The sequence below is a fragment of the Rhinoraja longicauda genome, chromosome 4 (assembly GCF_053455715.1).
Source record: "Rhinoraja longicauda isolate Sanriku21f chromosome 4, sRhiLon1.1, whole genome shotgun sequence".
In the NCBI taxonomy this organism is placed as follows: domain Eukaryota; kingdom Metazoa; phylum Chordata; class Chondrichthyes; order Rajiformes; family Arhynchobatidae; genus Rhinoraja; species Rhinoraja longicauda.
The window spans coordinates 11,605,440-11,619,946 of NC_135956.1; the positions used below are offsets into that span (position 1 = coordinate 11,605,440).

Consider the following 14,507-nt stretch of genomic DNA (forward strand, 5'->3'; position numbering starts at 1 on the left):
ATGATGGACTAACTCAACTTGTCAGGCAGCATTTCTGGAGAACATGGATAGGTGATGTTTCGGGTCGAGACCCTTCTTAAGACTCTATACCTGGTTTGAAATTTTGTATAGCAGACAGAACAGGAAGTGTATGAAATAATATTACTTATTACTTTGTTGCGTAAAGACCGAAAGAAGTTGAATGATCTTTCTGTAGTTAAAATAACATGCGGTTACGAAGTCATTGATACACTTGGCAAGGAAATCACCATGTAGATAAGAACAAAATAAATAAGAACAGGAACCTTCAAACCAGTTTGCCATTCAATAAGATCGTGGATGACCTGATCATTGTTTTGTTCTTTAACTTTCCTGGAAAACCCCTCACATAACACTTAAATCCTCTATCATCCAAAAATCACAGTCACTGCAGAAAAGAATAATTAAGATTACGATATAGATTTAAACTGGTATCAGTGGAAGCAATCACTGGTATAAATCAGAAAGTGAGATCATTAGCTATTGATGTGGAGTGATATTTTCATCTTGGCAGCGCAGTGGCGCAGCGGTAGAGTTGCTGCTTTACAGCGCCAGAGTCCGGGGTTCGATCCTGACTACGGGTGCTGTCTGTACGGAGTTTGCACGTTCTCCCCATGACCGCGTGGGTTTTCTCTGGGAGCTCCGCTTTACTCCCACACTCCAAAGACATGCAGGTTTATAGGTTAATTGGCTTCTATAAAATGGCCCCAGTGTGTAGGATGGAACGAGTGTGCGGGGATCGCTGATCGGCGCAAACTCGGTGGGCCGAAGCGCCTGTTTCCATGCTGTATCTCTAAACTAAACTAAACTTGGATACACAGTAGGTTGACAGTAGGAAATAGACCAGTATCACCTAGTGAATTATAAAAGAGGAGACATGAATTACTGTGCTAAAAAATTACACAGAGTGCTGGAGTAACTCAGCGGGTCAGGCAGCATCTCTGGAGAACATGGATAGGCGACGTTTCAGGTCGAGATACTTCTTCAGTCTTATAGTGGTGGGGGGGGGGGGGGGGTAAGCTGGGTGAGAGGAAGGGGAGGGCAAAGGGTGTCAGGGGTTATGGGGAGAAGGCAGGAGATTGAGGTTGAGATGGAACGATAGATCTGCCATGATTGAATGGCTGATCGTAGATTTGATGGGCACATGGCCTAATTCTGTTCCTATCACCCATTAGCATGACTGCTGGTGAGCTGGTGAGTGTCCTATTAATATTTGTGACAAAGGCTATTGATGACAATATCTCTGGAGCAGGGGTGACTGCAGGAGAGCAGTATTATCTTTGTGGAGCGAGGAGGTATTTTTAATTAAGGGGTTGATGTGCTTATGAATGGTTTAAAGGATATGAATCATTCCTCTATTACACATTTGAATACAATACATAAAGCAAGTGATTTCCAGCGCAATGCTGATTTTAATTGTGGAAACAGGCTCATTGTTGGGGTTCTGGTGGGATAGATGGATAGGATGCCTTTCATTTGATTCATCTTAGTTTAGTTTAGTTTAGTTTAGTTTTGAGATACAGCGCGGAAACAAGCTCTTTGGTCCACAGAGTCCGCACCGACCAATGATCCCTGCACATTAACACTATTCTACACACACTAGGGCGGCGCGGTGGCGCAGCGGTAGAGTTGCTGCCTTACAGCACTTGCAGCGCCAGAGACCCCGGTTCGATCCCGACTACGGGTGCTGTCTGTACGGAGTTTGTACGTTCTCCCCGTGACCTGCGTGGGTTTTCTCCGAGATCTTCGGTTTCCTCCCACACTCCAAAGACGTACAGGTTTGTAGGTTAATTGGCTTGGGTTTGTATACTCGATATAAGTGTAAATTGTCCACAGCGTGCGTAGGATAGTGTAAATGTGCTGGGATCGCTGGTCGACACGGATTTGGTGGGTCGAAGGGCCTGTTTCCGCGCTGTATCTCTAAATTAAACTAAACTAGGGCCAATTTTACATTGGTACCAAGCCAATTAGCCTACAAACCTGTACGTCTTTGGAATGTGGGAGGAAACCGAAGATCTTGGCGAAAACCCACGCAGGTCACGGGGAGAACGTACAAACTCCGTACAGACAGCACCCGTAGTCGGGATAGAACCCAGGTCTCTGGCACTGTAAGCGCTGTAATGCAGCAACTCTACCGCTGCACCACTGTGCTACCCTAAGATTCTTAATGAATGGCAAAAAGATTATAGCTGGAAATGCAATGTGTGGCATAGCAGATGGCTGTGCCAGTAAGCTGTGTGGGTTTTATTGCTTAATATTATTGAAGGTGCTTTCAATTTCCATTGAGGGAGTTACCAGTAAAAGAAGCATTTGAAACTCGAGTCCCGAAGCAATAGATTGCTGGTGGCAGGTCCCGACATGTGAATGTTAAAAACAAGGCTGCCAAGTATAGAGTATAGAAGTTGGGAGGTTACGTTGCAGTTGTATAAGACCTTGGTGAGTATTGTGTTCAGTTTTGGGCACCATCTTATAGGAAAGATGCTGTCAAGCTGGAAAGGGTACAGAGAAGATTTACGAGGATGTTGCCAGGACTCGAGGGTCTGAGCTGTAAGGAGAGGTTGAGCAGGCTAGGACTCCTTGGAACGCAGGAGTATGAGGGGTAATCTTATAGAGGCGTACAAAATGATGTGATGAATAGATCGGGTAGACGCACAGAGTCTCTTGCTCAGAGTAGGGGAATTGAGAACCAGAGGGCATAGGTTTAAGGTGAGGGGGAATGATTTAATAGGAACCTGAGGGGTATCTTCTTCACGCAATGGGTGTTGGGTGTATGGAACAAGCTTCCGGGGGAAATAGTTGAGTCAGGTACTATGGCAGATACATTTAAGAAACATTTAGACAGCTACATGGATAGGACAAGTTTAAAGGAACATGGGCCAAATGCAGAGAGGTGAGACCTGTGTAGATGGGACATGTTGGCCAGTGTGGGCAGGTTGGGCTGAAGGGCCTGTTTCCACACTGTAGGACTCTATGACTCGATAACCCTAAATTAGTAAAATTGTCCATTAAGCCATTTGTTTCTAAAACAAGCCACTACTAAAATAAACCATTTGCCAATCTGTTCAGTTGGAAGTTAGGGCAGCCCAGCTGCGTAGCAAGTAGAGCTGCTGAGTCCTGGGTTCGATCCTGACCTCGGGTGCTGTCCATGTGGAGTTTGCACGTTCTCCCTGTGACCGCGTGTGTTTCCTCCGGGTGCTCCGGTTTCCTCCCACATCCCAAAGTCGTGCGGGTTTGTGGATTGACTGGACAGCTGGAATGAGCACAGAGAATAGTTACTAGGATGTTGCCAGGACACAAGGGCCTGAGCTATAGGGAGAGGCTGGGTAAGTGAGGACTTAATGGGAACCTAATGGGGCAATATTGTCACACAGCGCGTGGTGGGTATATAGAATAAGCTGTCTTAGGAGGTAATTGAGGTGACTGCTGAAATTTCGTTCGGTGTAAAAAGCCGAGTGACAATAAAGTGTTGTTATGGTATGTTATGTTATGTTATGAACAGCATTTAAATGACATTTGGATAGGTTAATGTATAGGAAATCGTTGGAGGAATATGGGCCAAAAGGGATATTTAGATGGGGTATGTTGATCGGCTTGGGCGACTTGGGCTGAAAGGCCTGTTTCCGTGCTGTATGACTACATATGGATTAAAGCTTAAAAAGATTTGATATTGATGATATTTATTCACAAAATGATGGAGTAACTCAGCAGGTCAGGCAGCATCTCAGGAGAGAAGGAATGGGTGACATTTCGGGTCGAGACTCTTCTTCGAAGACCCGAAACTGACCCGAAACGTCACCCATTCCTTCTCTCCTGAGATGCTGCCTGACCTGCTGAGTTACTGCAGCATTTTGTGAATAAATACCTTCGATTTGTACCAGCATCTGCAGTTATTGTCTTATGATATTGATGATATATCTTGAGTTCCCATGCAAGGTAATTGTCCTGTGTCATTAACTTTCTCTCTCCACAGCTGCTGCCTGACACATTGAGTATTTACAGTAATTTTGTTTTACTTCAAGTCAAAGTAGACTTTGGACAAACTTTCAGCATAAATTGCTTTCTACAAGAAGTTCCAGTGTTTATTAATTACACAGTGTGGCCTATGTGAGGAACTGTAAGTTATTCTGCCTGTGCACTGATGCTAATGGACTGTTTTTGCTTAGTTATAAGCTAACACACGATCCACGCAAATGGTTCAAGATGGACGCCAAAACTGGGGAGATTTTTGTAAAAAATGATCTTGATGCAGAGAAGGAAAAACAGTACAAAATTGTGGTCACTGCAATGGAGAAAGGTAAGCACTGAAATTAATTCTACAAGTGTAATGTTCATAACTTCATAAAACATAGGAACAGAATTAGGCCATTCGGCCCATTGAGTTTTTTTACATATTGATCTTTCTTTGTTGTTTATTATGGGTTTTACAGAGTAATATGTGGTGGTGCTGCAAGTAAGAATTTTATTGTTCCTTTTTGGGACTTATGACAACAAAACATTCTCGACTCTTCACTCTTGATCTTAAGTTCATAGGTTGCTGGAGCAGAATAAGGCCATTCGGCCCATCAGGTCTACTCCGCCATTCAATCGTGGCTGATCTATCTCTCCCTCTCAAACCCATTCTCCTGCCTTCTCCCCATAACCCCTGACTCCTGTACGAATCAAGAATCTATCTACCTCTGCCTTAAAAATATCCACTGACGGCCTCCACAGCCTTCTGTGGCAATGAATTCCACAGATTCACCACCCTCTGACTAACAAAATTCCTCCTCATCTACTTCCTAAAAGAACGTCCTTTAATTCTGAGGCTGTGACCTCTGGTCCTGGACTCTCCCACTAGTGGAAACATTCTCTCCACATCCACTCTATCCAAGCCTTTCACTATTCAGTAACTTCCAATGAGGTCCCCCTCATCCTTCTAAATTCCAGCAAGTTGAGACCCAGTGCTGTCAACCATTCATTCCTGGGGTCATTCTCATAAATTGTTCGTTCTCCTTATCTAAAAGAGGATGTATTGGCATTGAGGGAGTGCAATGCTGAATCATCACGCTGGTTTCTGGGTTTGCAGGTTTGCTGTTTAAGGAGAGATGCAATGGATGAGGATAATATTCTCCAGAGTTTAGAGGAATGAGAGATAATCCCCTTTAATTTACCAAAATGTTTATGTGCCAAAAAATGTAAAGTACAAAATTACACAGGCAGCTAGCTCGTAGTTCAAAGTTTAGTTGGAGTTCGTAGTGTTTAATAGCCTGATGTTTGTTGGGAAGAAGCTGTTCCTGAACCTGGATGTTACTATTTTCAGACTCTTATACCTTCTTCCTGATGGCAGGAGGAAAATGAGAGCGTGGCCAGGGTGGTGTGGGTCTCCGATGATGCTGGCTGTCTTTTTGAGATCCCTCTTGTAGATCCCTTCGATGGTGGGGAGGTCAGTACCTGTGATGAACAGGGAAGTGTAGCACCTGCCTCACCTACCCCCTCTGGCAACTCATTCCATATACCCACTACCCTCTGAGAAAAAGTGTTGCCCCTCAGGTTCCTGTTAATTCTTGCATCTCACACCTAAAACCTATGGCCTCTGGATATTGATCCCCCTACCCCCGGGTAAAAAGGCTCTGTGCATTTCGTTTAGAGATACATCGCGGAAACAGGCCCTTCGGCCACCAAGCCCCCCAGATCAACGATCACCCCCGTGCACTATCCTACACCCGAGGGACAATTTACAATTTTTACCGAAGCCAATTAACCTACAAACCCGTACGTCTTTGGAGTGTGGGAGGAAACCGGAGATAACCCATGCAGGTCACGGGGAGAACGTACAAACTCCGTACAGACAGCACCCGTAGTCGGGATCGAATCCGGGTCTCTGGTGCTGTGAGGCAGCAACTCTACCGCTGCGCCACCGTGCCGCATTGATCTTATCTATTCCACTCATGATGTTATCCACCTCGAGACGATCACCCCCTCATCCTCTTGTGCTCCAAGGAATAAAGCCCTAGCCTCCTCAACCTATAGCCCAGGCTCTCAAGTCCTGGCAACCTTCTTATTGTCAGAAGAATTATTGCTGATCGACTCCAATCCCACTGAGTAACCAGATCATGTGGAGCCTGTTAAATCTTCATACAATTGGATGACAGGCAAACAATATGGGTCCTCAAAGTGACGGTCCAATCAATGAAGATGGATATTAACCCCTCGTGACTTCAGAGCTTCATTCATGCGGCTCCCATTTCCTCTACCCCCACCTTTCAGGTGACAATCTGGACCAAAGTCTTATAAGTTCATGTGATAGGAGCAGAATTAGGCCATTCGTCCTATCAAGTCTTCTCCACCATTCATCCTACCACAACCAGAGAGCAGTCCTGAACTACTGTCTAACGTTTTGGTGACCATCCTTGTTCGGTCTTTGCTGGCTTTACCTTGCACTAAACGTTATTCCCTTATCATATATCTGTACACTGTAAATGGCTCGATTGTAATCATGTATTGTCTTTCTGCTGACTGGATAGCACGCAACAAAAGCTTTTCACTGTACCTCGGTACACGTGACAATACACTAAACTGAAACTGAAACTGAATCATGGCTGATCTATCTCTCCCTCCTAACCCCATTCTCCTGCCTTCTTCCCATAATCCCTGACACCCGTACTAATCATGTACCGTACACAAAGATCAGTACTGCCAAAACTCCAGGAAGTCATTCGTTTCAATAATAAAACAATTTACTAAAGTTCAGTCTGAAGAAACCCCATGAAAGGTCAAGAAAGCACACCAACGTCTCAACTTCCTGAGAAGGCTTAGGTAGTTTGACATGACCCCAACAACTCTCACCAACTTCTACAGATGCGCCGTAGAAAGCATTTTATCGCGATTCATCACAGCATGGTTTGGGAACAGCGCCATCCAAGACCAAAATAAATTCGAGTTTAGAGATATACAGCACGGACACAGGCCCTTCGGCCCACCGCGCCGACCACCGATCCCCGCACACTAACACTATCCTACACACATTAGGAACAACGTACAACTTTACCAAAGCCAATTAACTTACAAACCTGTATGTCTTGAGCGTGGAGGAAAGCAGAGCATCCGGAGAATACCCACGCAAGTCACGGGGCGAACGTACAAACTCCGTACAGACAGCACCCGTAGTCAGGATCGAACCCGGGTCTCTGGCGCTGTAAGGCAGCAACTCTACCGCTGCGCCACCGTGCGGCCTAGGAAATTGTGTTTTAAGTCACCTCTCGCGTAAAACCTCCTCAATGTTTCACGCGAAGCAAATTTTTGCTTTTGGTTTTCTTACAGATGACCCGAGGAAGAAATCTACGGTGGACATCTTTGTTCATTTACAAGATGTTAATGACAACCGCCCTAAATTAGCGGAAGATTCCTCTTCATTTTTCATCTGCATCCCAGGCGATGAAGAAAAGGAAGTGACTATCCATGCTGTTGATGATGATGCAGAACAAGGTCCTCCATTCAAGTTTTCTTTGGGTCAAGTACATGGTAAACAGTTGACAATTCATCCAATAAATGGTAAGTAGGTTCTCAAAACTCGGCTTTGTTTGTTTCTAATAATGTCATTCTGCTTGTTGTCACAGTTTTTTCCATTGCCTATAGTTCAATAGTTCTGTGGTGCTTTATTTGTGACATGTGCAATTCCACTGTGAAATTCATTGTGCGTGTATCACACGTGTGGGCGCCGCCATGTTTTGGCGTCATTATTCAAAGCCCGTAGTCCGGTCGGCCCGCGCGCTTGATGTACTGGAGCAGTTCCCGCCAACCAACATCCCTCTCCTCTCCTCTCCTCTCCTCTCCTCATCCGGCCTTCTTTGTGTCCTGCAGCCGACCTTAAAGTGGCTGGAGGCATTACCCCGGTTCACCCTCCTACTTGCCCCATGCTCATAAGTTTACAAGTTATACGAGTAACATAGAAACATAGAAACATAGAAAATAGGTGCAGGAGTAGGCCATTCGGCCCTTCGAGCCTGCACCGCCATTCAATATGATCATGGCTGATCATCCAGCTCAGTAACCTGTACCTACCTTCTCTCCATACCCCCTGATCCCTTTAGCCACAAGGGCCACATCTAACTCCCTCTTAAATATAGCCAATGAACTGGCCTCAACTATCTTCTGTGGCAGAGAATTCTACAGACTCACCACTCTCTGTGTGAAGAAATGTTTTCTCATCTCGGTCCTAAAAGACTTCCCCCTTATCCTTAAGCTGTGACCCCTGGTTCTGGACTTCCCCAACATCGGGAACAATCTTCCCGCATCTAGCCTCTCCAACCCCTTAAGAATTTTATATGTTTCTATAAGATCCCCCCTCAGTCTTCTAAATTCCAGCGAGTATAAGCCTAGTCTATCCAGTCTTTCTTCATATGAAGGTCCTGCCATCCCAGGGATCAATCTGGTGAACCTTCTCTGTACTCCCTCTAAGGCTAGAATGTCTTTCCTCAGATTAGGAGACCAAAACTGTACACAATACACCAGATGCGGTCTCACCAAGGCCCTGTGCAACTGCAGCAGAACCTCCCTGCTCCTATACTCAAATCAACTTGCTGAGTAGAATTAGGCCATCCGGCCAATCGAGTCCACTCCGCCTTTCAATCATGGCTGATCTCTGACTCCTAATCCCATTTTCCTGCCTTCTCCCCATAATCCTTGACACCTGTTCTAATCAAGAATTTGTCTGTCTCTGCCTTAAAAATATCCACTGGCTTGGCCTCCACTGCCCTCTGTGGCAATGAGTTCCATGTGGCAAGAGTCTCCTCACGCCTGACTTCTCCAGCTCCCTCCCGGTTACGCCGACCCTTCGTGCAAGGTGCCGCCAACTGCGAGGATCTGCCGACCGCAGGCATCGCGGCCACAGCACCTCAGGAAGATGTTGTAGACGCTGTAGATAAGCACAATCATAGATAAGTACAAAAGTGCAATGATTGCAGTGTAATAGTAGACTTCACCATTTCTGGCGCGAGCAAAGTTCCAAAGTTCTAAGAAGTGCAGGCTTATCTTGGCCTTAGAGGCCCATTGTCCTGGCGGCGCCGGTCTTCTCCGCCGTCCGCCTCCATTTTGAAAATGGCCCTTTGTTAGAAGCTAAACTGCATTTTAAAGTCAGTCGTTTTGCTTGGGTGCATATCATGGCAGCAATTTGAGAGACTTCATACGACAAATTATGTTTAGTCGGCATATCTTAAATTGCTGGAATCTGTGTTCCTTTGGCTTGGCCCAATGGCTGGAAATCTCAGTCTCATTTAGTTTGGGTTTTTTTGTCACGTGTACTGAGGTACAGTGAAAAGCTTTTTTGTTGCGTGCGATCCAGTCGGTAGAAAGACAACACATCATTACAATCGAGCCGTCCACAGTGTACAGATACAGGGTAAAGGGTATAACGTTTAATGGAAGATAAAGGCCAGTAAAGTCTGATTAAAGATAGTCGAGGATCTCCAATAAGGTACATGGATAGGACTGCTGAGATACCTCAGACAGGACTGCTTTCTAGTTGATGGTAGGATGGTTCAGTTGCACAGTCTTCTTCTTGACTTAGATCTTGAGTGTAAACACAGTCTTACTTTATCCAAACATTTTTTCAATGTTAACATAGAAACATAGAATATAGGTGCAGGAGTAGGCCATTCGGCCCTTCGAGCCAGCGCCGCCATTCAATATGATCATGGCTGATCATCCAAAATCAGTACCCCGTTCCGGCTTTTTCCCCATATCCCTTGATTCCCTTAGCCCTAAGAGCTGTATCTAACTCTCTTGAAAACATCTGATATTCAGGTTCTTAAAGAAATCACATCAGCAAATAATTTCTACGTTACTTCGAAATAATGCTTCAAATCTCATATTTTAACTTCCCATTTCAACCATTTGTAATGAATTAACATTAGGGACTGATCTATTTTGGACTTCCCTTAATGAACAAAAATCACCACAGAGTTTGTCTTTCCAGATACTCACGCGTCCGTCACATTGAAGTTTGGCAAACATGAGGATGAAACGCAATATAAGATTCCTGTGACGATTTCTGATGGTGGCACCCCTCCTCTGCAAGGAAATGATTTCATGACAGGTAAGGGTTCATGAGCTCATAAGTTGTAGGAACAGAATTAGGCCATTCGGCCCATCAAGCCTACTCCACCATTCAATCATGGCTGATCTATCTCTCCCTCCTAACCCCATTTTCCCACCTTCTCCCCATAACCCCTGACACCTGTACTAACTGTGATGTAATTAAAGTAAATGGGGTTATTCATGTGCAATTTTGCATCAATTGCCTTCTCATAAAGCAATCATAGTGCCACTCCCTCACAGAGGCAGGGACACGGGTTCCATCTTTTAGTTTAGTTTAGAGTTACAGCGCGGAAACAGTCCCTTCGGCCCACCGAGTCCTCGCCGGCCAGTGATCCCCACAGATTAACACTATCCTACATACATTGGGGGCAATTTACACATGACACCAAGCCAATTAACCTACAAACTGGCACATCTTTGGAGTGTGTGTGGAAACTGAAGATCATGGAGAAAACCCACGCGATCACCGGGAGAACGTACAAACTCCGTACAGACAGTCCCCTTAGTCTGGATCGAACCCGGCTGTCTGGCGCTGCAAACACTGTAAGGCAGCAACTCTACCGCTGCGCCACCGTGGCCCTTGACCTCACGTGCTGTCTGCGTGGAGTTTGCACGTATTTCCATTTTCATAAGTTCACAAGTTATAGGAGTGGAATTAGGTCATTCAGCCCATCAAGTCTACTCTGCCATTCAATCACGGCCGATCTATCTATTCCCTCTTAACCCCATTTTCCTGCCTTCTCCCCATAACCCTTGACACCCGTTCTAATCAAGAATTTGTCTATCTCTGCCTTAAAAATATCCACTGAGTTGGCCTCCACAGCCCTCTGCGGCAATGGGTTCCACAGATTAACTACCCTTTGACTCCTCCTCACCTCTTTTCTAAAAGAGCGCCCTTTAGTTCTGAGACTATGACCCCTGGTCCTAGACTCTCCCACCAGTGGAAACATATTTTCCACATCCACTCTATCTCTGCCTTATCCTCCCACATTACAAAGACGTGCGGGTTTGTAGGTTAATCGGCCCTCTGTAAATTCCCCCTAGTGTGTACGGAGTGGATGCAAAAGTGGGGAAACGCAGAACTAGTGACCGATGGTCAGTGTGGCACGGTGGGCCGGAAGGGCCTGTTTCCATGCTGTATCTCTAAACGTGAAGTGTAGATGGAGTCAACGGTGGGAGGTCTGGTCTGCGTGATGGACTGAGCTACATCCACTACTCTCCGCAATTTCTTGCGGTTTCGGGCAGAACTGTTCCCAGACTAAACTGTGATACTACCCTACTGTTTGCTTTCTGTGGCCTCTGGGTTACTTGCGTACAGTTTGGTGTGAGATGGATTGGGGGCCATGTGGGGAAGAACATTGCGACATGCACAGGCAATATCTCTCGTAGGAGTGCATGGTCGGCAGATCTCTGTGCCAGAGATTTCCAAAGAGATGATCAACTTCTTATACATTTGTTGTTGATTTATTCCAGTTAGTATAATTCTCTCATTGCTTGTTTTTTCCCGAAAAGTTTCTAACCTCGACAGGAAATTACGGGGCAGAAACCAAAGGTTTTTCGCCATGGCTTTGGGGCTTTGGCACCGTCCGGTTGCACTAAAATAAATACACCGAGTTGGAAGGGAGTGAAGGAAGTGGGACAAAAGGTGTGAGGGAATGTACTTTATATCTTGACCTCAGCAATGCAACCTAGTGCTTGCTCCGGTCACAGACATTACCACAGAATTTACGAGGGTGTTGCCAGGCCTCGAGGGCCTGAGCTACAAGGAGAAGCTGAGCAGGTTAGGACTTTATTGCCTGGAGCGCAGGAGGATGAGGGGTGATCTTATAGAAGCGTACAGAATCATGAGAGGAATAGATCGGGTAGATGCACAGAGACTTTTGCCCAGACTAGAAGAATCGAGAACCAGAGGATTGTCTTTCTCTGCCTTAAAAATATCCACTGACTTGGCCTCCACAGCCTTCTGCAGCAATGAGTTCCCCAGATTAACTACCCTCTGACTAAAGAAGTTCCTCCTCACCTCCTTTCTAAAAGAGCGCCCTTTAATTCTGAGAATATGACCCCTGGTCCTAGACTCTCCCACCAGTGGAAACATCCTTTCCACATCCACTCTATCTCTGCCTTATCCTCCCACAATCCAAAGACGTGCGGGTTTGTAGGTTAATCGGCCCTCTGTAAATTCCCCCTAGTGTGTAGGGAGTGGATGCAAAAGCGGGGAAACGTTTAGGGTTAGGGAGATGGGGGAGAGGTGAGGTGGGGGGGGGGGGGGGGAGATTTAATAGAAACCTGAGGGGTAAGTTTTTTTACAGAAAGGGTGGTGAGCCTATGGAACAACCTGCTGGAGAAGGTAGTTGAGACAGGTACTTTCGCAATGTTTACGAAACATTTAGACAGATACATGAATGGGTTTAGAGGGATATGGGCCAAAATTAGGCAAGTGGGGCCAGTGTAGATGGGACATATTGGTCGGCATGGGCAAATTGGGCCGAAGGGCCTGTTTCCATGCTGGATGACTCTATGACTCTACTTGTAAATGCCATTAACTAATAAGGTACCTGTTAATATGAAGTGTTGAGCTGTGGATTGAGCAGAGCTATAAGTTCATAAGTGATGGGAGCAGAATTAGACCATTTGGCCCATCTAGTCTAGTCCGTGAATCAATCACGGCTGATCTATCTTTCCCTCTTGACCCCATTCTCCTGCCTACTCCCCTTATCCCTTGACTCCCTTACAAATCAAGAAACTATCTATTTCTGCCTTAAAAATATCCATTGACTTGGCTTCCACAGCCTTCTGTGGCAATGAATTCCACAGGTTCACCACCCTCTGACTAAAGAAATTTCTCCTCACCGCCTTCCTAAAAGAAGATGAAGAGTGGGGGCAGTGGTAGACCCGGGTTACAGCACGAGAGACCCGGGTTCAATTCTGACTATGGGTATTATCTGTACAAAGTTTGTACATTCTCATTGTGGGTTTTCCCCAGGTGCTCTGGTTTCCTCCCACACTCCAAAGACGTACAGGCTTTGTTAAAGATTAAGTGGCTTTGATAAAGATTGTAAATTGCCCCTAGTGTGTAGGATAGTGCTAGTGTACGGGGATCATGGTCGGCACGGATTTAGTGGGCCGAAGGGCCTGTTTCTATGCTGTATCTCTAAACTAAACTACATTAAATTACTTTAAATGTAAATGGACGTTAAACTACATTAAATTACTTTAATCTAGCACAATAGTTCGGCTCAGTCCTATGAATACTATTTACTATCCTTTTTGCACTAATAATATTTTTTAGATGCATTTTTTTCCGAGATATTCATCTTGCTTGTCCTCATAAATCATAACTTCATAAGTTCTAGGAACTGAATTTGGACATTTGGCTCATCAAGTCTACTCCACTGTTCAATCAAAGACTGGAGAGACTGGGCTTGTATACACTGGAATTTAGAAGGATGAGAGGAGATCTTATCGAAACGTATAAGATTATTAAGGGGTTGGACACGATAGAGGCAGGAAACATGTTCCCAATGTTGGGGAAGTCCAGAACAAGGGGCCACAGTTTAAGAATAAGGGGTAGGCCATTTAGAACTGAGATGAGGAAAAACTTTTGTCAGTCAGAGAGTTGTGAATCTGTGGAATTCGCTGCCTCAGAAGGCAGTGGAGGCCAATTCTCTGAATGCATTCAAGAGAGAGCTAGATAGAGCTCTTAAGGATAGCGGAGTCAGGGGGTATGGGGAGAAGGCAGGAACGGGGTACTGATTGAGAATGATCAGCCATGATCACATTGAATGGCGGTGCTGGCTCGAAGGGCTGAATGGCCTCTTCCTGCACCTATTGTCTATTGTCTATCAAGAGAGATGAGAATTTATTTTATGCACCAAATGATAATCTGAAATCTTTAATTCAAAGAGGTATTAATGCAGAATCAATAATACCCTTCCAATATGAAAAGCTCAAAGTGTCTCGGCGAGTCAAGAGGGAATGGACGGGCAACGTTTTGGGTTGGGCCTCTTCTTCAGTCTGTATCCATATTATTATCCTATAATAATCCAAATTATTGACGACTGAGAAATATTAATGTTAAACCATTTATGCAATGTCATAAGTTGTTTGCAATATACTGGGGAAGGAAGTGATAGAGAAAGTGATAGAGTTAGACTAATTGTACCACCAGCAGCAACACTGGTGGAGATGCTGCCTCACAGCGACAGAGACCCGGGTTCGATCCTGACCACGGATGCTTGTCTGTACGGAGTTTGTACTTTCCCCCCGTGACCTGCGTGGATTTTCTCCAAGATCTTCGGTTTCCTCCTACACTCCAAAGACGCACATGTTTGCTGGTTAATTGGCTTGGTAACATTGTAAATTGTCCCTAGTGTGTGTAGGCTAGTGTTAGTGTGCGGGGATCGCTGGTCGGCGCG

General features: G+C 45.3%; 1 protein-coding gene across 1 annotated transcript in view; it reads left to right on the forward strand.

Moving 5' to 3' along the window:
• The window catches only part of cdh17 (cadherin 17, LI cadherin (liver-intestine)), a 91,783-nt gene that overhangs the window by 65,799 nt on the left and 11,477 nt on the right, over window positions 1-14,507 (forward strand). Inside the window, exons 14-16 of the mRNA XM_078398495.1 lie at window positions 4,182-4,312; window positions 7,318-7,548; window positions 9,971-10,090. Of these exons, the coding sequence (XP_078254621.1) occupies window positions 4,182-4,312; window positions 7,318-7,548; window positions 9,971-10,090 (482 nt within the window). The remainder of the gene's footprint in view (window positions 1-4,181; window positions 4,313-7,317; window positions 7,549-9,970; window positions 10,091-14,507) is intronic.